This window comes from Folsomia candida, unplaced genomic scaffold, assembly GCF_002217175.1.
Source record: "Folsomia candida strain VU population unplaced genomic scaffold, ASM221717v1 Fcan01_Sc001, whole genome shotgun sequence".
NCBI classification, from domain to species: Eukaryota; Metazoa; Arthropoda; class Collembola; order Entomobryomorpha; family Isotomidae; genus Folsomia; species Folsomia candida.
In genome coordinates this window covers 14,352,239-14,379,678 of record NW_019091193.1, presented here as the reverse complement: position 1 = coordinate 14,379,678, position 27,440 = coordinate 14,352,239, and the positions used below count along the sequence as shown (strand labels likewise).

Here is a 27,440-nt window from a genome sequence, read left to right as displayed (position 1 = left end):
ATTATTTTTAATATACATAGTTTTATTGAGCACATATTCATAGACATCCACTTTATCTGGAAATGTCATAGAAGAACTTAGGTTACAAATTTATCTTGTGATTAGTTTTATTGAATAGATACACACATACATAGGGTTACAGGTTACTATGTATTAAACCTCCATGTGTATATGTACGTATAAATACACATATCCATTAGAAATAATCATGATAGGAAATGCCTTGAAATATGTTATCTTTACCAAATGACATAACAAACAAGTAATAATAAATTAATAACTTATTGTTCAGTCATAATTGACAAGTTATGAACTTATCTATTTTATTATGCATTCCATTTTTCACACACATTTAGACACACACACACATTTACTTAAGTATTCATAAAAACGTGGGCAAATATTCCACCAACGCGTTTTATATATGTAGCTCCTCCTTAAACGTCTGTCTTGTTATTATCTCTAAAGGTACAAATATTTATTTGACACAATTTCATTCTAACGTACTCTTAAATAAATGAGGATATTGCATTGATGAACGGACAAAGTAAATTAGGTAAAAGCTCAGATGTCATTAAGATTTTGTTTGTTTTTTACTCTAAAGTGTGCAATAAACAATTGACTCACGAAATGTGATCTAATGTAAAGAACAGAGTCCTGTCATTGGCACATAAATAATCACATTTTATCAAACTTTGTTTAAAACTCTGCAAAGCATAAGTATGAGTAATTGTAATTATTTTACTAGTATGTTCTCGCTTATATGTAGCATGGCTCCATACATAAATTTTAGTAAGTAGTGGTTTGTTATGTAATAAACCCATTTGGATTGCGATTGTCTATTTAGTTTTTTGTATAGTCCTTACATTTAATAAGAGGTTTACAGAGTGTGTGTATTTATGACGTATGGGGACATTTGATTTATCATTCATCGTCTATCTCACGATCAGTGGTAGAATATTTATTGGCAAATGTTTCAGAGTTAGAGTTTGCAAACTCGGAAGGGATTACGTAACTGGTTCATATGGGTACCTACATGTTTAGGAGACTGACGATGATGATGATAGTGATGATGATAATACTGCTTCTGTGGAGAATGGGTGTGGTAAAAGTTCATGATGAAATTCACATTATGGTAAAAACATGTCGTTACAATTTTCACATTTGAAAATTTGAAGTTACTTTGGTGAACTTTATCAAGCATCTGATACATATAATTAATACAATACATACTGCCCGTCAGTCTTTCGTAAGATTTCATAGTATTTTGATAATAAAACAAAAAAATTACTACAACCAAAAATACTAGCGATACACACACAATTATGAACATTGGCTGTATACTCGATCAATTTTCAAAATAGCAGTCAAAACATAAGTTATGAATAATTAATCAGATACCCAGCTGTTCTTGTGAATATTGTTTTTTTGCTATCGTGGATATGACCTTGTCAATTGCCTCACTGTAGTCGTACAATGCCGGCGCCTCAAGAAGAATCCAAGTCGTCCCGATGAAAAAGGCAGTGTTGAATAGTAAGAGAAAGATTCTGTCAAGCACCATCGCCACGAACCCCCAATCTTGATCTTCCTGTAACCTCAAAAAACACAGATAGATGAAGAACTAGAAAAATATTAAATTAGTTCCATCGCAATTTTTTTACTATTACATATAAATATGCGACTTGTGTTTCTAGAAAAGGCAAGAATGCAGTCAAAGAGCCCATTTATTTAATGAATTGAAATTCATCGAAATAAGACTAGAAAAGTTCGAGTTTCTAAAAAGAGTAAAAGTGGCGCAAAAATTCGTCAAATAAATCTGTTGCATTTCTCGCTACGGAGAAACGTTGATGTTCCATAGTTCCATAAGAGGCAAGTCAGCCAGACTCATTTTTTTTTACAAAAAAGTGGTGTTAAAGGCAGCTTGAAGAGGGTAGCGATGACTATGATCACAGCTCGCTCGGAGAAAGTAAAGTACACGTCTGAAGACGTTAGAGAGAAAATCGATTCTCTTCTTCCCTTTTCAGTACTATAAACTCACGATCAAATTTTCCGGTTAAAACTCATGAAAAAGGAGGAAACGTCGAGGAGAAAGTATTATATTGCCTTAAAATACGATTGTGGAGGAAACTGGAAACCGTTTCCAAATATACGTATGCCGAAGGCCTACACTGTTTCAAACGACCCAAGGATATGAGTATTGGATTTGGTGTCAAAATGCCACGTCAAGACCTGGGGCTAAAAAACACCATCACCACCCAACTAACCAATTCGACCTCACATACAACATGCATAGCGTATCGGGTAATGGAGGGTGTAAAAACACAGATGATACTTTTCCCCAAAAAACTTATCGTATTTTCCCATCGGAAAATGCCATTAGAATAATACTTTCGTATAAGATCAAGCAAACATGAATGTTCTGGCTGCTGCTAGAGAGCCTAGAAAAAAAACTAACTGTACGGCGTTCCAGTTTGTCACGTATATGTAGGTTAGTGCTACACTGAAATTCATGCATTCCCCATCCATTGTATAAAACGACTACTTTTGTTTCGATAGCATGACATGTTGAATTCGACAAGACTTTCAATATGATCTTGGAAGAGAACATTTTTGGATACACGTATGCATTTTGCAAGATATGCTGACAAGGCTCCCTATGGTTTGTTCTGTGGAATCGGTCCAAACTGGCATTCTCTTGGTCTTTAACAAGAAAGAATGCACTCGTTTCATTTTTGGACAATAGAACCAGAGGAGGATTTAAAGATTGTAGACGAGAAATGGGGTGGGCAGTGCGTCAAAAGTAGCCTGACTTGTTTATTTGAAAACTTTGAAAGTTTGCAACAACACAAATAAATCTTGAGCACAGTCGAATGACACAGGAAATTTCCCTATCGCTGACATTGACAAGAATTACTCTTGCACGCTATATTTGCATATAGTTCGCTCACAAAATGCACGAATTTTATACCATTAGCTACAACACAAGTCGTTCTTAAATGAGTAAATGCAAAATCAGACTGCGAGGCCGAGGCGTCTAAAAATCATTCTCCTTTCATTCACATATTTATGTGTCCAATGTGCAAGGTGCATAATTCAAATGCAAGAATGGATTTTGTGAATATGTAGTAAAGTGTTAATAATAACAAAATTGCATGGGATTATGTGGGACACTGAAAAAACAGAAATTCGTATCGTACCGAGTCAAATTCGTCCTGGCGCTGCATGTGAGTTTGAATAAATTGAACATTATGGATGGCTTTCTGTATTTCAAAGGGAAGTTTCTTTCTAGGGTTGTCTGGCTCGAGTCCACCAAACCCGTAGGATGACGATGCTGGGCCTGGGTACTCGAGGGCCCCTTGCTCCAAAAATCCTGAGAATCCCTGTAAACTTAATCCGCTGGAAAGTAAAATCGCATTTAGTCCACATGTATGCATACATAAGAGAGAAATGTACGAAGCGTGATGATGGAAATCAAGCGTGCAAATTTTGTACCAAATGATTCATACCTTAGTCGAGAAACTCCTTGAAATCCATTGCACCCATCATCTCTGCTGCTGCTGGGACTTGTTCGAGCTAGAAATTCAAGAAAGTGGCTTCATACATGGTTTGGGATAAACCTGCCTGACATCACGTTCACGTTTAACTTCACATTTGCCCTTAATTTACAAATCTTCAAATTTTGCGTCAGCGCATTTTACTTGTAAGTACTTAAAAAAGTTAGGTGCAGAGCGCACATTGTCACATTATATGATAGAAATTGGACTAGATGGAAACATGGTTTGGTCAAGAGAACGAGAGCTTTGTATATCAAACCTTCTTGTGATTCAAGATTGTTTGATTTCCTGGACAGAGAAAGCCACTTAGGATTAGATAAGATAGAACCAAATGGAGAAACTAACCTGAAGGGCCAGCAGAACAGTTGAGAACGTGCTCGGGAACCTGCAACGTGAGTAAAACAAGAAGTCGTACAGAAAATCCATCTATATACTTCTCCTACGTATATATAGAAACCATTAGACACATGTATGTGTACTTGCTTACCCTCATGAGCAAAAATTTTGGAAGGATTCGAATGAAGACATGGCGGACCCATGGTGTCATTCTATGTGTTGATGGTTTCCGGTAATGAACATTTAGAATAATCGTCGTGACGGTCACAGATAACCCCACAAGGAACGTAGAAAATAATAAGTATCTAAATGAAAGTCAATAATCCTCAGTTAGAAAGGAATAATTAACGTCATGTGTTGGAAATAAAATGTACAAATACAGTTTTGAATGGCATAATTCATGAACAAAATACTTACTTTCCAAGCAGAGGTATTGCTAGAGATGTTGAGGGAATAATTTCGGATATGAGGAGGAAAAACATAGTTTGTGAGAGGAGTATCGATATACACAAAGCGATTTTTTCTCCAGAGTCGGCTAAAATTTAAAATTTTTACAGATTATAGAAAAATATATCTAATAAATTGTAAAACTACACTTAAATATACATGCAACTTATGAATTTGCAAATACCTGGCAAGTAGAAAACAAGGATTGAGAGATATGAGATACCTAAATAAGAATTGGTTAAAACGATCACTTAATTTTTCCCTGAGCATCATCCATCTTCGCATCTTTTATTAAAAATTCGGTGTCTCACCAATCACGGGAATAATAAGATTAACTGTGTAGAACAATGTACGCCGACGAAGAGTGATGTTGCTATAAAAAAAATTATGTATATATAATTTATATATATATTATATATAAGCTATTATATATATATTTTGGCTAACAAAAATATGTCCGGATATGGCTCCTGTATTAAAAATAACTCGTAGTAAGTACAACATACAATATTCACTCAGAGCAATTAATTCCCTTACCTCACAACATGGGTAAAAACGCTCATGCCTCTCAGCAGGAACTGACAGAATATCCCATTCCACAGATGGATAAAACCTGCAAAATTGTATGCTCACAAAATAAGTGCAATAATAAAAATAGCGATAATAGCTCACTCCAATAAGTTAATTCCCATGTCCACGATGCCTTCGTTACCAGGCTCTTGATTTATGTGCTTTAAGTCAATCTGAAATAAAGGTTACGCTTTGTTAAGACTTGGGCTTAAAATAATGGGTGACTTTCCCTACAAAATGGTCAGTTTCATAAGTTACACGTCACAGTAAAGTGAAAGCCAGAGAGAAAGAATGAAAATATGCAACCAAACAATTCCCTTGGAATGGTTTTTGTACAGTAATTCAATTCTTGTCCTGTATACAAATGAAAGAGGTCACACTAAAAATCTAAAACTACTGCTCGCCGAGAGCTGGGAACGTAAATAAATATGCAATGCAGGAAAAATGAACACGTTTCTTACATAAACATAGATATAAAGGCCAAATGAAAAGTCAGTAGGCCGCCCTCAGGAAATGAGCCAAATGTACAGAAAGCAAAATTTTGCTTTCCAAGCCAGCATCTGGAATTCTGGTGTTCTGTATCAGAGAGAGAGAGAGATGAAACAAGAGGGAGATGCTTATTGGTGGCCTATGATGGTGCATAGGAAAACCCTAAGAACAAACGCTGGGATTTAAGGGAGCAAAAGTAAAGTTAAGCCGAGCAGTTATTCTTCATGAAATCCCATGTGTCCTCCTTGCCATGATTCGTATTTGCTTTCACTCTGGAGTGGGAGAAGAGAGAGAGAGAGTTGGTCGTACAGTTATGTGCAGGAGGCCATATGCAGGCTCTGCGATATTGCCAATTCAACGACCGACCGGCACAAGTGATACAGAATATTTCCTCACTATTACACACATTCCCCACATCCTCGACATAGCCTGCCACCACCACCGCCATCGCCACCAATCTCTCCTCCTCTGTTTAGAATGGCCTCTTTACTAAATCAGTCCGACTTTCACTTCCAGATACATATCGTCCTCCCACAACGGGAAAACACTTTGAAGCCAACTCGCATAATATGCGATATTTCATGCCCTCCACTTTCTCCTCTTCCCCCTCGATCTCTTTCCTCACGGTCCATATTTATATTTATAGGCAGATCATATGTTGGACTTTCTTTTCTCATCTCAGGCTATCTCAAAGGCAATGAGGATGCACCATTCACTGCTTTAAGCATACTAATTTCAATTTTAGAGTCATTGACTCAGTGAAAGTGCTTTCTCCACGTGTAGTAAATTGCACAACAGAAATGCAAGTGTATCATGTAAAATTAATAGCATAATTATTAATATGCCTGAAAACCGATTGCTTACACTTATTATGTGTACTAATATATCTAAATGCTATGCACATTTTAACAAGTGGGTTAACCTTAGAAATACCCAAATGAAAATGTTATACTGCAATTAAATAACAGTAATAATTTTCTTACCTGAAACCCACTGCAAATACAAAACAACGATTACTGACTGTAATTCTAGTACTTTACACGAGTAAAAACTGCATACTTACTCATATGTCCAACTTCCAAACTTCATAAAGCACCTATAGAAAATTGGTCGCACATGTTAATTCAAGCTTTGTGGTATCAAACGCTGGATAAGAATTTGACTCTCATACTTACTGTTGCATATCGTATGGAAAATAACGGACATCTATTTCACAAGACGACTTGAAAATAGCTGGAAAAACATCATTACAAGATATATATTTATTTAGTACGTCGAATATGGATACCTGTGTCCTATACAAACAAACATGCATAAATTAATTGAACAATGTTGGTTGGTTAGAAAATTTAGCAAAATATTCATATATGTGATGAAAGACTTGCAATAATGTCGTTAAGCATTTACGAATTGATAAGTATATGCAATTATCAATGTAATTTAACTATTGTTGATTGTTCTGATGCGTTGGTAAATTCTTGTACGTACCAGGAGGTTTCCAAGTCACTACTCCATCACTATGAAGCACAGCTTTTGTCATCGTTGTGACAATATAGTCGCCGTCGGCACTGAGGAATAGAAAAAAACTATTAGTATTCTACTCCTACAACTGTCCAAGGTCTGAGTCGTCAAAGTGGCAGGCAACATGACACGAAACGACGGTAAAAGGACCAAAAGAAGACTACGAACTAGATGAGTTTAGTAAATCCCATATAAATACATATATCGTAGAGTTTATTAAAAAATTATCACGGCACTTTTCACATAATGATACCTTTTATATTTGCATTTTACTTTCTTGCACAGTTCTCTACGATTTACGGCGAACTGATTTTGTTTAAAAGCACCGTTTTGAAATTTTTTTTAAAACTAGGATCGGTCCCATACGACAAATTTTTCTGGCTATTAAGCAATAAAATTTTTAATTATCTTAGAAAATGCTGAAAAGTGTCCAGATAATTTTTTCTATAGTGTAGCTAATGTCAACTATGTACGTATATCACGAATAATTTGTAGAAAATGCCTCCCGTTATCGTCTCTCATGTTGTGCAAGCCGACGACGAGGACACACACACGCTTTTCAAATAATATTGGTGGCATATTGTATTAGAATTTAGAATTTGAAATCCCATCCTTTCTCTCTCGGCATTTGTCAGCATCCTTTAAGAAATTTTAAAACTTACTTGTTATACAGAACGATATCTGGAAGCCAAATGTGTTCCGATGGGACATAAAGCTCCGTTACACCTCCGTACTCTTTAGGATCCCAGATAAACTTATTATCGAACCAAGACTTTCCAGGAGGAGAGTTGAAAAAAATATAATGACAGTTTATTAGTTAATCATTTGTTTATTGGTCTAAAACATTATTTAACACTAAACTCAACTTTCTCTTCAAGCTGTAAGTACTTTTGAATGCAAATGTATTTATATCGCAACTACGTTAATTTAATTGGCATTAATTGGACATCTCGCTTTGTCCAAGTTTAATCAATAGGGAAGCTGGGTGCATGTTTATTATGTAACATGTTTTGTTTAATTGAATTGATTCCCAAGTAATGAAACCAACCAAGCAACGATCTGCGAGCACTTAAATTGAAATGTGCCTCAAGTCATGAAATAATGAGTTGAGCATCTAACGATATCTAATCCAAGCCTAATTTATAAGAGTTCATGGGGACATTCAATTGTGCGCTATTCTGATTTATAACATTCTCTGTTTCCACTACAAAACGGCAAATTGATTTCATATGCCACAACAATAACAACTTGTATGATGTTGTGTAATTATCGTTATTAAGATGAGGCACAACAAGTGCAACGGAAATAATAAAGATTATCTGATGTGCTGCTGCAGTAGCAAGAACTTTTGGCAAATGTCCAATTATTAATATTTGTTCAAATCTCTTATTATTGATAATAATACGTAGGTATATCAATTAGTTATCTATTGTAACAATATAAAGTTAGTTCATGACTATCTACATCCCTTCTATTTCTACTTACTCTGGGTATGTCTTATCTATTTACATGCACATATATTACCAAAATTGTGTAAGTTTCAAGGGTTTCGCTTACTTGGTCAAGCCATACGTTGGTGGTCATAATCTGGTTCTTCAAATCCTGAAAATCAGAAAAAGTTTTCATAAATTATAGTTTGTGGCGTGTGTCTCAACTTCAACTTTTTCTGTGCTTTGACGTAAAAGAGGAAGGAAAAGTCCAATTAGGTTTTAGCTAGCATACGTGGCTGGAAGGGTGGGATTTTGCCTTTGGAAAAAAATGTTGTCTAGCCGTGGAAAAGTAAATTGGATAGAGAAAAGCTAGGGTCAAAAGACTTGGTCTGTCTTATCCTTATCTGTTTTGCACCACCAAGATTTTGTGTGCTTTCCCACTATACACATTCAACCAACTGAGGCCGGAAGTTTCCCAATCTATCCATTTCTGAGCCAACAGATGTGGAGTAGTTATGTAGGATTTACCACCCAACAAGGCAAACCAAGAGGAAACGTGGTCCAATAATGTACTCTTTGAAGCTTTGGGAGGTCATGTATTTTTGCAATAAATATGAGCAATGGGATTAATTAAGCTTACAGGCACAGCACAGCACTGGGTGTAAGTTCAGTATGGGGTAAAAAAGATAACGAAGAAAGGAAGGAAGGAAGCCAGATAAGTTCCCCTCTTCCCCCAAAATGTATCCATGTAAGAACATATCCACATAAGAACATATCTCCTCTGCAACCGACACCGTAATCCCGAGAGAAAATTAATATTAGGATTTTAGCAACGTTCGTTTTTTTCAAACTTAACTTTGCTACCATTTATTCTCAAGAAGATAATCTCTTTTCGTGTAGGAAAATGCATACCATGAACAGAAAGTAAAAAGTCCTACTTGTTTCACTGATTGTGCTGATTTAAAAAAAGTGAAACCTTGAACGAGTCACGACGACTTGACATATTAAATATCTGCGGGGAGAGAGTCCTGAACCTCTCCATGAACGGAGGACTGAGGCAAATGTTAATTTAAAATCAGGAGCTGAACATCTCCGCGTCAGGCTTTAACATTCCGGTCAGGCAAGCGAGTTGAAATGGCAACCTTTCCAATCCCACCATCTCCACTTCGACGTAGCAGAAATGCATTCTCTCTTGGAATTCAATTCACTGAACCAATATGTGACTCATTATCTTCAAGTCTTGTGAAAAGCCATCCGTTACCCCGGTACAACACATGTTGACATCGACTGAACCTTTCCACGCTGTCCAAATTATATCGTTTTAGTTCCCGAGGTTTTAGATTCTGGGGGAAAGTGTTGATGTACGTACATACACAAGTGAAGTACAGCATGGTCGTAATCCAATCGAAGCCTGATGCTGACTTGGTTAGTCGTCGTGTCACCATTTGAGGTGTCGGCTATTGTGTAAGTTGAAAGTTAACTGGCAGCCGGAGAGAGATCAGCCAGCGCTTGTCAAGCGGATTCAAGGTTTACGCAGAACACACTGCAGCAAAGGAGAAGTATTTCTACTCTATATCACGCTCCGAAAAGCATTAATTGGTTTTCTATTTACATTAGTCAGTCTAGAAAGCGTCAGCAGGCGGGCCTCCTAGAAACCTACAGCACATTTTCAAACAAATGGACCCCTCTTGAAATTTTGCCCGTGGAAGCCCAACAGAAAAGTTTCGGATAACTTTGAGATGATGAAATAGAACTTTGTACCAGGAAGCGAAGGAGAGCTTAGCTTGCAGATACTCAAACTACACGGTTCTCGGTCGTTCGTGGACGAGAACCTTGTAGTTTGCTCCTTCTTGAGCACTTGAATTAGATTCCTACAACCAACTTATGGTCCGTGATCGTATGAGAGTGATGACGAAGGAGATGCAGATTACTCTCCGTCACTTCATACATATGCAAAGAAATAAATTTACGACAAAACAACCAGCATTGGGAAATTATACTAATTATTTAAATTCGATCCCTCATGTTGTGTTATGTGATTTCCAATCTTTAACTTTTTATCATTCGTATATCAAAAAATTGTAATTATGGAAAGTTTTAATAACAATTCTTGTATTATTTTGAAAACTATAGTGGTTCGGGTCCATACCTTTGAACTATAGATAGGATTCGTTTCTTGAATTCAAGTTGTGGCATTCAGTAAAAAACAAATCATAGTTGCAGAAAGGAATAAAGAAACTTATGAAATTAATTTTAATTTCTGTAAAGAAATTTAGCCCAGTCAATGCAAAATCATCGGATACAGTGCACTGAACTCAAATGTTGCTTTGAGTTCAGTTGTTTGAAAGTGTAAGCAATAAGGAAAAAGGAATAACAGTTGCATGGACCGCAGAATTTACTACAGCAGCAGCGTGAGAGAAAGTGAATGTGGTGTATGTACGCAAGACATACTTTACAAAGACACTCGTTCATGCGGTAGGCAGAAATTTGTGACTAAATCCAAGTCACCAAACAAACCTCTCGGATCGGTTCTCTTATGGTTCATAAAGGCGAGGATTTTCTCGACTTTCTTCCACTACGACTTTTTCCGTATTTCTCCTCGATGCACAGGGACACGACACGGCTTCAATTGTATTATTTTCCCACTCTTCCTACAACTGTCTTGGTGCCTACCGAACTGCTACTACTTTCTCCCAACCTGCCGTACTGCCGCTGAACTCTCGTTACTCACAAACTTCTAAATAGATCAGAACTACACACGGACAATAAATTTTCAATTTTACTCAAATGCAACATATTATCTCGTATGCATATACACGCGTAAGTTAGACCAATCTGTAGCCCAATGCCAATTGTGCCGAGATAATTTAGACTAATTCAGACTAATTTAAAAAATGATGGCTTCCTTCGTAATACCTAAATAGATGATATAAATTACACAATATTATATGAACCACGCTCTGAGGAAGTGCCCTAATGCAAGGTATTTGTAGAATAGTATCTATGCGTGTCGTTTCTCTCAAATTCAGCACATTTTGAAATGAGTTCTCTAGCCATCGTATTATTTTGGAGGATTTTCTTAGTTTGAGATACACTGTCATTCACGCAGCCACTGGCGACTTTCTCAAACGTTTCACAACGAGATTAGACCGTGTCACAAATTCCCAGTGCTACAGGAGCTTTCACCGGTTCGGTGGTGATGAGAAATATCAAGACGAAGGTACAAAAGCAGGTGCCGGCGGCATTTTGATCCTTTGACTCTCATCTTGACTGACATCGCGACAGGGGAGAAGAGACGGAGGGGAGCAGAGACCATTTTAATTTACCTCTCACCGCAGCAAAAAATATTTATGCCTGAATTATGCATGAACGCAAAGACATGTACTTATTGTACTGTGTGCCGTCAACACTGGGAAATAAGACCATCATAACCGATTCGCTGCTTCCGTCGTGGTTTCCAGCATCCAACTTGCTGCTGCTGCTGTTGGAGAAAGTTGTGATAAAATGACAAAGGGCTCTTTCATTTGTTTGTTTAATGGATGCAGCCGCACAACTGGCTTGCTTATTTATTCTTACTAAGTGGCTTTCCCTTTGAATTTGGTTCTTTTTGCAATCATGTTCGTCCAGTGTGTGGCTCTATTCTTCTTTTCTGTCTGTTCTTTCAAGTCCTTTCCCATTTTACACGTAGGGACAAAAAAATGTGTTTGGTAACAGACAGATGAAGGGAAACTACAAAGGGTGGTCGTGAGTCTAATAAAATATCCAAATTTTTTACAGTCAGCAGTTCATAATGGCATCAGCTTTGATCATGTTTGGAGGCAGCAGCATTCCGTTGTTGCATTGTTCTATATTGACGTTGGGTTATTTCGGAGCGTCGAGCGGAGACTGCCACACCTAAATAACCATGGATGGTATAAACATATTCGTCGTATAATAATATAATAATATAACGAATGCTTCGGATGCAGGGAGGGATCATCTTCTGCAACAAAGACGCGGCGGAGAATACAGGCCCGAGGGAATGATCAAGAATAAAAATTGCTACTGCACATAGCCAGCTTGGATTTTATTGTGTCGAGGAGTATGTCTGGGCATTGGAAAATTATTTCCGTTTGTTATTATGCTCCCATTCTTTTTCTGGGAAGCTTCCAAATGTCCTAAAAGTAAAGTCCAGTCGACCCAACGGAGGGTTTTCTGAGATCATTTGCCGGTCGGGCAAACACTAAAATAAGACGACACTTTTGCATGGGTCGTGAAGGAGACCGTCCATGGAACTGTTTTCAGAACCATCTAATTCGGTCAGTTGACGAAGGAACAAATGTTATTGTTCATCAGTTCTCCTTTTGCATGCATACATGTATCCGTCCACTGGTCGTTCGTCCTCCACTTTCACCTCTGCTGCCCATCAAGCTTCTCTCTCTCTGGTCAGTCGACTAAATTGGGAGAACTGCTAGTTGGAGGTGAGTGTAACAAGAAGGCCAACCGACTGAAACGACCAAAGTAGAAAGTATCCCATGAAGTAAAATGTGTAAACAGTGTTGCTCCTGATGTGTCTTTTAAGGAGACTCGTAAAATCCAGTTGGTTGCCGTTTCTTTATCTGCTGCTGCTGTTGTTGGTGTGGAAATATGTGTGTACACGGAGAGGCATGGGATGGAGTAAGAACGAGTCTTGAAGCACCACTCTTGCCTCTATTACACCACTCTTCATTCATTGTGGTGTGGTTGCGTTCCGGTCTTTCTGGCTGCTGCTTTCCCCACCAGCTCCTCTAAATGATATCCCCATACACATAAAGGGAATAGAGTAGTAGTGACTCCTTGGCTCGCAGCCTCCCAAATTCCATTTTCTTCGTCAGCTTTCTCTTTATTTACATTAGTTACCTCCTGGAATTGTTTGAACCCTGCAGTTGTATTATTTCGTGTGTGATGAAAGCAGGGCTTCCATTTCACTTTATAATACGAGGCCCAGAAGATGAAATGCTGGTTCTCAGTTTCATAACGCGTTTATTCCAATGGACAGAATCTACATTCTAATTCATTTCTCTATGCTCGCACTATCTTAGCAGCAGCAGAGGCAGAGGACGAGGCAGTAAATACATTGCATCATCATGCTTTCTCCTTTATGTATGTAGGCGACTAAATATACGGAATGCATTACTCCACGTCCTTACGGTTAGTTGACTCTACCACTCCGACAGCCATGCCTTCTTCTCCCACTGCACACGAAATGAGCTGGACGGATAGTCCTTGGTTGGCATATAGCGAGTGAAAGTGTAATTTCATCCCGACTGACCCAAGAGCTTTCTTCCCTTTGTGGGTAATTGTATCGCTCCATGCTCTTTGCAAAACTGAGCTACGGAATCACATTACGTGCTCTGTTGCTACTTCTCCACTTTCAGTTTCGACATCGTTTACTGCCACTGTCAAACTGGCGAGGATGGACAACGGCACTCCTCCTGTTGCCACCGCTGACTTTCTCTCCCTCCCTCGCCCCGTAAAATCATCCTCCTCATTCCAATGCGGAATAAAGTATAGGCAGCCCAGAGATTTTGAATTATTATTTCATAATGTACTTGCAAAGAGGAAAGTGCAAGTTTGTGCCGTTCATATGAATATGAATTCATTCATTCTTTCTTTCTTCGTGTCATGCTATGGCTCACACCTAACCTAACCTTGCTCCATATTGTCCTTTTGACTGGAGCACTGCCTCGAAATATTGTGTACCATACACATTCCATTGCTGCTGCCAAAGTCAGGATACAGTGAGTATTGGGACAGGAGAAAAGAGAAAGAAAAGTGCTGCAAGCTCACAAAGTTCGTCCCCTGGTCCCAGATAAAATTTATGGACCAGTCTCTTGCTGAGAATAATCTCTTTCTGAGGCACCTTCCTTCTCATATCACTCGCCTTTCCTTTTGGACCTTCTCTTCAAATGCGCACTCAAGCATTGCTTTTGCAATAGCGAATTACATCCATAAACAAGAACTAGTGATTATTTACACAATTACGCAACTACATGAAGTTAGGCAAAAGTATTTGACAGAATTTCTGCATTACTTAACTTTTATTACAATAGGTAAATACGAAGGCAAATTTGAATGAAATATTGTCATGTTAAATTTTCACTAATGTAGACGATTGTGAAAGTTTTTGGGTGAAAATATCATTTTTCTGGTACTGATCAGGAAATTAGATTTCCAAGACGGTACTCGGCTAACCAAGTTATGAAACTAGCGTATAAATGAGGCAAGAAGGTTCGGGTCTTCTTAACTGATTGCAAGTTGGAGAAGGATGCGGTTTCTCTAATATATAATAGTTTTTGGAACTAAAGTTTGTTTTAAAACTTTTGACTCTCTTGAACGTAAAAAGGATTGCAAGAAAGGGTCTGCATAATAAAAGAAAGGAGAACATCGTGATTTTATTTCTCTTGAAAACTAAAAATTTTCACCTGAAAGTTGTGATAAGCATACTAAAACATTGTCGATGAACGAGACTCTACAATATGTCCTTGGTTTTGCTTGCAAGGGACACAGCTTCACTTTAATACCTTTTCTCCGCAGCAGCACTAATTCCTTTATTGTTATTGTTCCCCCTCCAAAACTGTCTGGAGAATGCTAAATATTCTTATTTGCGTAGAAAGCGCTCGAGGAAGTTGTAAGATTGCAACAGAGTTAACGACGGAGATCGAAAAAGTTTCAAGCAGAGAAACGCGCAAGTTTTAATTTTTATTCAAGTACGATTTACGCATTGTGAAAAGTATCTGGGGCGGACTCGCCGAGTCGACTCGGCATCGCGGACAGAATATTCAATGTACTGAAAATTTTGGTACTGGAAATGCTGGATTTTATTTCTTGTCCTTTCTCTATTTGCTCTCCATAATTAAGTAGATCACTTATTTATGCATGGAGACAGACAATAGCGGCGTTTTCCTTTTAGTAGTCTGGTCCACATACGTAATATAAATAGGTTTCACAATTTTATAAATCCCGTGTGTGACCAGGCAAGAATGATTTCGCATATTCTGTGTTTTTTAGTAAATCCTATTCATTCCCAAGTACTTGCAAAGTTTAGAGTTACAAGAATTACAGCTTGTAAAAAATAAAGGGAATCATGTGTCTCATATGTGTTTTATAAGGAATTTAGTTTTTTAATCTCAATAAGGACCCGGGTTAGTGGCTGAGATTTTGACCGTAATATTTACTCCTACCGTAAAAATAGAATGTCGTAAAAGTTTTGTGGAGGACAAGCCAGGCTCTGCGCAGCTCCGTAATGACGAGAGTGACAAAGTTCTGCAATAATACATATCTCGGAAACCCTCATTCCAAAAGTGAAATCCATTCCACTCTTGTTATCGTCTGTTTCCAAAAAACAGTGGTCGTTCTCATTTGAGAAAAGTGTAGTTAGCTCATTTTTCCTCCGTTTAATGCTCACAAGTCGGATTTAGTTTGGGAGACGAAGCATTTTTTTGAGAGTTTGGAGTTGGAGTTAAATGGCCAAACCAATTGTCTTTTGCAGGAATGATACAGGCGCTTTGGTACTTTCTCCTTCACTCAGCCACATTCTGTTGTTCAGTGGCATTGCATTGTGTGCCCCTTTGTCTATTAATGCTGCCTTCCTCCTCCAGGACAGAGCTAGTCAAATGGATAAAAATTATAAGTGGCTTAACTTTGAATGACTGAAAATTACGCAGAAAGACGGAACCACTTGGTAAGATGGATAACTGTCTGTCAACTCTGTGACTGGCTCTAACTCAGATGGCTGTCTCCTCAATAATCTTCTATAAAGTACGTCTATAAAGTGGCTTGAGCTTCTCTTCTATTATAGTTCCATCATTCTCCAGATACAAGAAGAAAGCTTTCTTATTTATTCCCTCGCCTTGAAACTACTTTTCCGCCAGCAAGGATTCTTATTTGAAATATGTAATGCGACTTCTAAGAAGAGCGTGATGCAGAACGACGATCAGATTGTAGATTGAAAGGACGTGTACTTGGTTTGCTTAGTCTGCTAAGCTGGAACTGTACATTTCCGCGTCTAATGTACAATATATGAAGGATTCAATTTTTCTATTGTTGTTGTCAACATGGTAGCACCCGTTTTATTTTATGGTGCTTTTGATGTGAAGGGGATTATAGCGAGTGGGTCGTATGATATTCTAATTTTATGCCAGCATAGCAATTCGAGGAATACACCAAAGGGAGGGATTGCGGCATTACATTACAAAAACAGATATTGAGCCCCGCTGGTGAAAGGCTTATTATTATTATGTATCTCGATGCAGGCAGTCGGCAGGCAGCAGTGTTGCGCGTTTGGCAAGCAATACAGAAAAGCTCTCTCATTGTTTTCTACTTATTTCCAAATGATTTGACGAGGCTGGATTGGGACCATTAATTATAGTAGTGGAAGGCTAATCTCTTTATCATGGGACATTTCGAGTCTTGCAACAACCGGACAACTTTCTCTTTATCTCATTTTGCAATTGTGTCATGACTGCGTGACTCTGGTGAGGTTCTTGGTGACGATGAATTTCTCCCTTCCGACAGAACAACACAAATTCTCGTTATTTTAATTGCCTCTGAGCGCCACGGCGTGAATAAAAGGATGTGATTATGCAAGTTGATTGGGCGGCAGAAGAATATTTTCAGCATGGTACAAAATATATGTATATGGATATCATATTTCCGTGCTTTCCTGGCAGCCATTTCCTACCAAAGAGTGGAGCGCCAGCAATATTTCCTTTATCTCGAAATGTTTACTTTTCTGTCAGATGTTCTTGTTATTGGAATGGTTGAGAACAATAAAGTTTGAAATGAGACCAACTCTGCTGGTTCACTTGGATCATCACTTCATCATTGCCAGTTCTAATTTCATGAGATACAATAACAACAACATTTTCAGCTAATAAGTCTGTCAACAGTGAAAGCGTTCCATCAGATCTCTCATCCTCCTGATCACATTCCAAGCAGTCTTTCCAAATTATCCTCCAATTATTATTACTCCTCCGGTTACCCTGCACCAAATAATTATCATTTCGACAGCTTAACACTTCTTTCAGGTTAGCTCATCCTTCAAAATTTGCTCACTCCATCGCAATTTGTAATTAGATATTCCCAAAAGAGATCAAATGCAACTTTCTTTTTCGCGTTTTCACTTCAAATTCTGATCGTTTATATACTTTTACGTCCATAAAAATATATCTGACCTGGAGTGAAGTACTCATATTTATGTAGACTTCCGAGGACGTTGCTTATACATGCGCAAATAAATGCATTGTAATGTGACGACGCTAGGACAGAGGAGGAAGACGACATATTTAACTGAATCCTATTTGGTACATGGAGTCGGTGATTTTATGAAATTATAATGGGAAATAGCCCATATTACCGTGGATCCGTTAGCGCCAACAGGCTGCTTGTGAACAAATCAACAAATGCTGGTAGCACTTTTGAAACCGCACGAAACCTTTCCGACCCGACGGAATAGCTGGGAAAGAATTTCCACAAGAATGACACGACGAAGGCCTCGGATGCATTTCGTATCTTTCCTTCTTCTTCTTCTGCCTCCGTCACTCAGTCCAATTTTTTCTCCAGTGAATGTCAGAAGCAAAAGTTTTCTGATGTCTGCCCGTCTGACAAGCAGCATACTTTGCTCCAGAGTTTTGAAGAACCAACTTTATGCTCATTTATATAAGGGAAAAGGGAAGTTCTGTCAGTTCAGTGTGTCTCCAGTCGGGGAAGCATTTTGCGAATAAATCCGTAGAGAGACGCAGAGTTGGTTGAGTTTCAATAGTTATTGATGATGTGCTTTTCCTCTCCAGCCATCCCATCCTCTTCCTCGCCCACTGCACAAATCTTCCTGTTCTACTTAAGAATTCTTTAGATATGATAAAATCTAGAATGAGAGCATTTCAATTCATTTCCCTAACGTAATGAGGCTCCTATTCGTGACCCCAAAGTCCTCTTCAAACCAATTTCATTGTATAAATCAGTCAAGTATGCAAAAACGACCGTGTCTGGTAATTTAGCCCTAGTTTTTAGATGGTGAAAGTATGCACACATAGAGAGTTGCCTATTGCACATAGGGAACAGATACTTGGTACAATATGTACATATGTAGCGGTGCACATGTTCATTTGCTGTGTGAAATAACAAGAGAATAGACAGAGTCTAGAGTAGAACAAAGAGTAAAGATTGATAAGACACGCTCCCAGTTGCAACCAATACCAAAAAGTATTCTGGTCATTGACGCACTCATCCAACCCCGAATCCCATTTACAGTGTCCACTTAAGCAAGACTAATTGAAGATACTTGGAAACTTGGATGGGGAAACCCAGAGGACTGACAAAGATTAAGATGAGAAAGAGATCGGATGTCAATCGAGAGCACAGCAACCAATAAAAGTCTCCCAAGCAAGGATGCCGCTCTGTGGGATCAAGCCGGCTTACTCTTCCAACTACGTATGTATAATGGAATAATAATGGTGTATCTGTAACAGTAGCCTTATTACCAAATCTTTGGGAACACACGGGAACAAAAGCTTGACGACAAGACTGATCTAAATCTTTCCCTTGTAGCTGCATACGCTATAGATTCCAGCATTCTCATCTGTTGGAAATTGGAGAAAACTCCCCCACAGTTATTTCCGGGCTCATTTGATTCCGTATTTAGTAAAACAATGTGATCAAGGCGACCGACTGAAGTGTCTCTCCATCTCCTACGGCTATCCTGGCAATTTGCGACGAAGCGACAAAAACAGTGAGATGAGAAGACGGTATAGTAAATATGTATAAGATCATTGTCTGTAGGCTGAGCTCACCGACAAAGTAGTGGAGACGTACGTACGTAAGAGTAAGCGCATAGATCGATATCGTCTCAACCTACGTGGGTACTTACATAACCCGCACGAATGGATTCGCACTCAGCATAATAAGTGGAGTGCGGAGAAAAGGTAAGTAGCGTAATTATTTCTGTATTTAATGCACTCCGCAAATAAAGTTCCGGTCGCATAAACAGAATACGCCCTCCTTGGCAAATGCAATGTATGTCTGATTAAGGCGTTCTACTGAATTGTAATTAAGAATGAGCACATGATATCAATGCAGCAGGCAAAAGGTTGGCGGATATGCAATAAAAAATTTACAGCTGTCATTTGAATAATCAGCACATTTGAAGTCAGGATAACCCATGGAATGAGTGTTTCGTCCCTGAATTCCTAGACTGCTATATATTCGTACGTACATATCTACGTAATACCTTCATGAATACAACAGTCCTGAGAATGCTCCTCAGTGTCCTTTCTTCCTATTTCTTCTCCACTGTAGCCTGAACAACGGAAGAGGAACGTTGTGAATACGAATCATCACTTTGGAACTAAAGGCATCATTGATCCTGATCTCATCCTAATTCCACCACCCCCAGAATTTATCCCAACTTTAAGGCATATCTACAGCATTGTCTCACTAAAATTACATCAATCCCTTCTCTCGTATATCCTTTTCTTGGCCCCGTGAACACCTTCAGTCATTTATTCATTCATTCACTTGACGCAACTTCCCCAAACTCTTCCACTTGGAAGAACTCGACCATCTCAGGCCCACTAACGGATAACGTCAAATAGCGGAATATATATAACCAAACGTTTAAGGAAAGTATTAAAATGAGTGTTGACATTCCGTTTGGCATCATCAACAAGAGAGCGAGAGATTCTGGATTTGTGGAGGTTGGGAGAAAGTGAGATCCTCTTGGACGAGCACGACAGATCTCAGCTTGGTTTTATTCTGGTTCGCAGGAGCAGCAGGACGGGGAGAGGACATGAAGAAAGAAAGAAAGCAAGAAGGAAAGAGGGAGAAAGTCGATAGGAATCGAATGCCCGCGATTCAAGTGAACCAGGAGCAGTAGCAGCAGTCACATTTAATGAGTTGGGCTTTCACTCTCATTTTCATTCCCCACTCATCCTCTGTTTTAAGCTGCTCTCTCTCGATCTCGAGTGCAGAGTCAAAAAATTGAAGACGGAAGTCGTTACTCGTCTCTGGATTGAGTGGCTGATGTTCAGATTTATCTTGGATTCATGGCCCTTTTAGCATTATCTACATGAGGGATCAGTTGCCTGATATGTTAAATAAATAATCGAGATTTCCCATCTCCAAAAGAGGTTGACTTTATTGACTTGGCCATTTCATACTCCTCATTCTTTGCACTTTTCGTCATCCCAGATTTTAAATTCAAAATCCCATTCGGATCAATGTGGTCCCATAATCTCGCTTATTATATGCATAATGGATTATCTCAGGCAAACCGCCCATGATCAGCTTATGCACTCAAATCTCGACTTTCATTCTGAACATGTCTCTGTATATTTGACAGCTTATCTCAGCCAGTTTATCATGCACTATAATTAGCTACTAAAGGCTCGCACTGGTGACAACTCTTGCAAACTGTTATATGCGGCTGCAGAACGTCGCAATCATTTTCTCGCCATTTTCACTAGGGTACAAATATAGTTAACATTATAAATGTTTACTTAAACACTCATATTTCAAACGTATCTTTGCATGCAGCCATATGTTGTCATACATGTAGAGACTTACACATAGATACATACAACACGTATATACATATTATAATAACACAACATGTAAACTATAACAAGTGGCTTCGACCAAGTAGAAAGTATTTTGCTTCAGAAGGAAGAAAGATATTATAATATTCATGAAAGGAGTCGTATAATCTCAATTTCGTGTTTTAACTCTTCTCAGTTCTTCTTAAAACTCAGCATCCAAAAGTTCATGAAGTGGATGACGCGATCACTCACATTACCGTACTCACCGTGTACGGGAGACTGCAACCAGTTTAAAATATATATTTATATGTATATTTATACCCCACAAAGAAAACATTTAAGGGAATGAATCCTTTGTGTGGTTATGAGATTGAGGTTGGTTTTGTGGAACCTTAGCACGAAGGTGCTCTCAGGTAGGGGTACAAAATCTGGATATTCGCGGTAACATGATGGTATCAGTTCAGGATATATTATAGAGCAAAAAGGGAGAGAAAGCCGATATTGAAAAGCAAACAATCATTAACTGTCGACGGGGAGGAGGACGGAGGCAGACTCTACAAAAACTACTCTTCTCTCGTTGGTTTCATATTGAAATCTCTTTGTGCGTGCACTCCAATTAGGGAAACACTGCAGCAACCAAGCAAACTCAATTCATAAGACTTTTTGCCTGCCACTTGTTCCTCCATTCACTCACTCAGTCACTCACTACCATGAAAGCAAACAAGGCTTTGTCATGTTCTGCCAAGTCAGCAGAATGTTCCGATACCTTTTCTCAAAAATATTTTTTTTAGATTTTATAGAATCTGGAATCTCCACACATGCCTTTAATTAATGCTGTAATAATAGTGATGCCGAGGCCAGACGATGATGGTGAAACGTATTTTCTCACTCGCATAAGTTTCAGGGAGGGATGAAGGCAGACATTAATTCTGCATCACGGAATAAGTGGGTTTGTTGCGAGTAATCCATCCTCCCATTTCGCTGATTATAAACACGAGGAATCCAATGATTTGGAAATGTTGGTGAAAGTGTTTTAGCCTCCTCGACAAGCACTACTCACTCTGTTTGTTGCCATCAAAACAGTTCTCTAACGGGAGGTCAGGTGAGTTCTCAACAGGAGGAAGGCTGGTTGTGGGGGAGCAAGGATGATGAAGAAGAAGAAGCATTATTGTCTTCCCAGAATTCATGGCCCGGCTCGACTCGACCGACCTAAAGCAATATATCTCCCAAAACAAACGAGCTTACTGTCTCCATTCTGAACTTACGCTGTATTTCCTGTTTGTCAAATCTGTGTGCCTCGAAGGTAGTTTCGTTAACTTTATGCCCACCAATCTCGTCCAAATGATTGCAATATTACGATCGTAGCAATATTGGAGATGATTATCATGCTGGCTTACAGTTTTCACTTCGTAATTCAAACACATTTAAAGCATGTGGATGAGCAGATGATTTGGCAATAACGGTCAGATCCTTTCATCCCGATTGAGTTTGACGTCAATGTTGGAGCATTGGTGAAGGCAATGAAAAATCAATGAAATAGAGTGGCAAACCGTAAAGCTTCCAACAATGTTGATCTAAATCAATGGTGAGAATACTGCAAACTCTTTCAATAATAGTATTTTTGAATAATTAAAGCAAAAAAGTTGTAGGAGACGACAAATGGTTGGACGGAACGACATTGTGTACATTTTTTTCATTATTGCACCGAATTGAGTGGGTTGGTGAAAGTATGAAGAATGACGACAGATCCAATCTCATTATGTTTAAGCTTGTCATGTGATTTATACTTCCAATGCGATTCCATTGCAAACCACAGTAATGTGGAGGGTGCTGTATTCATTTATTCATTCAATGTGGATCTCGTTTGACAGTGGTGAAATTGAGTGAGCAGGTTTCTCATCTCTGGGTTTGGAGGAGGACACCTAGCTATAGTTTTCCCTTTGAATTGTGATTCTTTGCAGGACCGCTTAATGTTTAAGATTAATGTTCCAAACGTTACCAGAAAACAAACGACTTCATTATTGTCGTCAAAATTCCATTTCAGTTCAGTATGGGATTGAGTAATGGGTAGGATGGTTTGTGGTGTATATTTATACGGATCTCCACCATCATGCCACCAGGGACACGGTTTTATATCTCCCAGTGATACTTTCCAAAAGCACCTGCGTTCTATGTTGGTCGATTCCATTCAATACCAAAATCCAACCTGTCACTGCGAAAGCATTTTTTGGTCTTGCGAGTCTCAAATATCAATACAGAAATGCCAGTGTACTAAATGGCTATATTACGGCGGGCCACTTCTTATGATCGCGCTGTGATGTGTAACACTGGCTCTGCGTGGGGCAGGATATAAATACGTCTCATGATTTTGCGTATCAATTTTATACGTCAATTGAGCTAGGAACAAACAGGAAAGCACTCTATCGCAGAAGGACACATTAGTTTCCCCTTAAACCAAGTTGGTTCTCTCATCACTACAACTTTCTCCACCAACTCGTCTTGTCTCAACTTGTCATGTCACGTCTTTTATACGTGCAATTTTTATTGACGTTTGACATGATCACCACTGGCAGTGGGTTTCTCGTAGAGTTGTTGAGTTTCTCTATTCCGTGAAATGTCTGACCAGAGCATCAGGAAGGAAAGTTGTGTAATTTCACGGCATTAACTATCTCCAGCAACGTGATGTACAGTTTATATTTATAAGCAATAGAATTCATCTTGTGAGGAAGAGAAGTGTAAAATATATAGAAAGTTAATATATTAGAGAGACGTACCAAATCTAAAAGTTGAGAGAGACGAAGACCCAGCCGGACCAGCACGGTGTCCGTGTTATTGTACACGGGTCGTATGAGCCGATTGTAATTGCTGAGCAGATCGTCATAAAGTCTTTTTGCATCAGGATTAGCTCGAATTGGGCACAAGTTTAGAAGTACGAGAAGAAGGAAAATATAGCCATTAAATCGTCTGACACATATAGTCCCTGGATGGCAATAACGACTGAAATTGATCGCAGGTGACGATAACAGACGAGTCGATGTCGTTGTTTTGAAGCGACTTCTTGTCCTCGTGTCCGCATCATCTTGATGGCATCGGACACGTTGAAAAGCGGTGGAGTCTGATGGAATCATTATCACAGAGTTCGCTAGTTGGATTTTCGACTACCGACAAAATTTGTAAACCAGGCAGGAAATCCTCATGAGATTGAATACAGCAACGCAGTGTGTATCCTTTCACTAGCTCTGGAGCTCAACTATTTGGCTGCACCACTTTCTTTGCAGGCTTTCATTCCCATGAATTCAATATTGTTTATTTCTCAATGTAACCCTCTCAACGGCAGAAGCAGGAGACGTAGTCGTAGTAGAAACAGCAGCAGCATGCATGGTGGTGATGTAATGTGATGGTTTCTTCGGGCTCTTTTTTCTTCTTGGAGTCTGTCCAGCACGTTTTTCCTCGGCGTCCTTTATTAAAAACGGGAATCCTCCGCAAGTCTGCGTTCCAACACCGAAATTGTTGTAACCCTGCCCCAAACACAAAATTATACAATGTGTAAAATACGGCATCAATAAATGCAAGGCCAAATACTTTACATAGACTTTTTCAAGTGAGGGCTTATACTTATAAAACAAGTAACAAAAATATTCATCTCCATTAAAACTTTCTCATAATGATCATATGTACATATGCACTGTGTGTATGCGTCTAGGTTCATGGTACCTTTACGTCATTAGAGTTTTGGCCGAGTTTCAAACTACACACCCTCCAGGGAAATTCATCATAGCTTTGTCGTGGTGGGGAACGTAATATGAAAAATAAATTTTCCTTCATTCCAACAATTTTGTGTAAATAAACAAAGAGAATTAATTTAATCATACACAAGCTTCAAATAATACACCAATTATAATTTCAGGACAATTCTTCTGATACTTTTAATATATATCACCAATTTAATTTATAATTTCCCTACCAAAATTTCAAATACGTGTTTCTGTCCATGCAAAAAAAGTCAATGTTATAGTAAAAGAACACTTTTACATTCATGAGCCCTACAAACGTCTCTTTTTATACTAGCATATATATATAAATATATACGATGCTCATATTTTTGCTGCAAAATTTTATTACTAATTTAAGTTTTATAGGCTATTTCGTCAACAATCAAACAAATTAAATGTAAAATAAATTACTTACCAAAAAGTAAATGGGTTATTTCGAATTTCACATGTTTCACACAAGTATGCCACTAAAACAAACTTCTTTGCTCAATCGGAGAAACGGTGAAAGCTTTGGTACACATATTTCCTTAGTTCATATCTCGTCAGCCAACCCAGTCTCAACAACGTGATATTGCAGGTTAATTATTTACAGAACAACTATTATTAAAGGTATATATCAAAATATTATTTAAAAGCCGGCAGTTTTACTAGTGAAAGCCAATCAGCTTTCTGTGGAGCGGTATGTATGCATGTATATAATGCAATTGATAGCGATTTAAATAATTTCACCACACGTCCACCGATGCACCACAATAATTAAGAGTATCCAACTGACTGAGGTTCATCAGACCGATTTCAAACCCAAGCACTCAAGCTAATTGATAAAAACGTGTCGTGCAGAGTGAGTTTGAGCTGAGCTGGTTTTCGTACCGTTGGTGCCATGGAATAAATTGAACTCTGCAGATAACATGAAAACCGACGTACTTGGAACTTGAGTGAGAGAAGACAGTCTGCAGATTCCTTGGTTCAGTCCCGGGAACGAGGAGAGAGAGAGTCAGGACAGAGTTTGGCAAAAGTACGGCTGCTGCTGGAGAAAACTAGTGGGGAGCCGACAGCAGACACAGAAGTAGTCGCCGTGGTTGGTGTTGTGCATGGAGAGCCTGTTGCGAGAGTGCTTTGTTGGTCGTCTGCTGCTCTCTGAGCGAGGCGAATTTCCATTGGCAGCCATTGCCCGTCCGTCCATAGAAAGGAGCAGAGTCGTCCTATGACTTGGCACGGAGAAAGCAGATCCTCTGTCTGCCTGGTGAAAGCATGGACGAGGAGCAGCAGCAGCAGCAGCAGCGGTGGTGGTGGTGGTGGAGGTTGGATGGTTGGGGCAATGTGCCCGCCGCCAAGGAGGGGGAGGCAGAGTCGTAGTCGTCGTTTCCCGAACCCTTCCACTGCTTCAACCGTATCTCCAAAATTCAAGTCCCAACCAACCTTCGAGTGCCGGAGCACAGCCTTTTGGTCCGACTTTCTCTGGGTAATCTCCAAATATTCTCCTTCCTCGTGACGACTATTACTGCACCACCACCCACAATACTGATACTCGCTTCCTATATATAATACCCTCCTGGACAAAGCGAGTCTTATTTCATTGTCCTTACGAGGACAATGTTAGTTGTAGAAAGAACCAACCCACATGCATGCACACATACATCTCATAGTAGCAGAGGAATTTGTTTAGACGGTCCTTCTCCCATCTCAGATTCTGCCAAAAGATTTGGTTATGTAGCTCTGTCTCTGCATTATCTAATTTCCAAATCATAACATGAGCCGCACTCTTGACTGAAATAATTCCAGTAATGATGGCTTTCCATTCAGTTCATTTGGAAGAATGAGAAAATTATGTACACCCACAACTACGCCTTTCCACTAAGTTGTTTATAACTTTTAGACGGACTTGGATATGCATTGGTTCAGTTCTCATGCATTTGATATTGGCTTGACTTGTCGGGATGAGAGCCAGAGAGCAGGGTAACTAATTGTTCTCCACATTCCACCACCCAACTTCCAAAACCAGCAGGAAGTCAGAGGAGGAAACTGTTCACTTCCTATTTGTCAAGTTATGTCTTTCATTACGACATCGCGAACCAACTACTGTTGATATTTTATCATGGCGATAGGAAATTCTGCTCGGACGAAATTAACTAAATACAGACCAGACTTCTAACAAGGGACACTCACGACCTGTCGTTTGAGTCCAGGGTACCCACTATGTTTTTTAGAATCTACTAGGACCCCAGATGAAGGATTCATTCATATTTCCGTGTAAAACTCATATTTGGCGTCGTGCCGTGGCGCCAAACTTAAAAATTTGTATTTTCGACCAATTTCAAACGCCCATAACTTTTGCAGTTTATGTCGGATTTTCAAAATTTTATGCTTAAAATGATCACAAAAGTAGAAATTTTTGACAAAAAAATAAAAATACAAAATTTCTAATTTTTGAAATATTTTTAGCATTTTTTCGACCAACCTCCATTTCTAAGAAAATTACGAAATTTTGCGAAAAGTTAAAAGTGATAATTTTGGAAAAAATTTCATGGAATACGAAAGTTGAACTCCTTGTCATGATTTTTGCCAAAAATTTTGAAAATCCGTCCAGGATTTCAAAAGTTATGGTGGTTTCAAATATAAAAACATTCAAATTTGACAAATTTGGCGCCACGGCACGACGCCAAATATGAGTTTTACACGGAAATATGAACGAATCCTTCATCTGGGGTCCTAGTAGATTCTAAAAAACATAGTGGGTACCCTGGACTCAAACGACAGGTCGTGAGTGTC

At 38.8% G+C, this 27,440-nt stretch overlaps 1 protein-coding gene across 2 annotated transcripts; it reads right to left on the bottom strand.

Annotated features, from left to right (window-relative positions):
- Position 1: 1 nt before the first annotated feature.
- Positions 2–25,909, bottom strand: LOC110842913 (acetylcholine receptor subunit alpha-L1). 2 transcript variants are annotated; one of them, XM_022088785.2, is made up of 19 exons: positions 25,087–25,909; positions 23,673–24,416; positions 8,475–8,519; positions 7,580–7,689; positions 6,885–6,964; positions 6,572–6,629; positions 6,460–6,492; positions 6,380–6,389; positions 5,010–5,080; positions 4,875–4,950; positions 4,785–4,807; positions 4,649–4,710; positions 4,522–4,560; positions 4,308–4,425; positions 4,042–4,195; positions 3,900–3,939; positions 3,507–3,573; positions 3,198–3,396; positions 2–1,588 (listed from the first exon to the last, which is right to left on the bottom strand). In XM_022088785.2, exons 2-19 carry the CDS (start codon positions 24,024–24,026, stop codon positions 1,394–1,396), a joined length of 1,734 nt encoding a protein of 577 aa, XP_021944477.1. In that variant the 5' UTR covers positions 24,027–24,416; positions 25,087–25,909; the 3' UTR covers positions 2–1,393. The 2 variants fall into 2 exon arrangements, with proteins under 2 accessions (XP_021944477.1, XP_035706537.1); XM_035850644.1 differs by having other exon boundaries at positions 5,010–5,086; positions 6,386–6,389.
- Between the last annotated feature and the right edge of the window lie 1,531 nt (positions 25,910–27,440).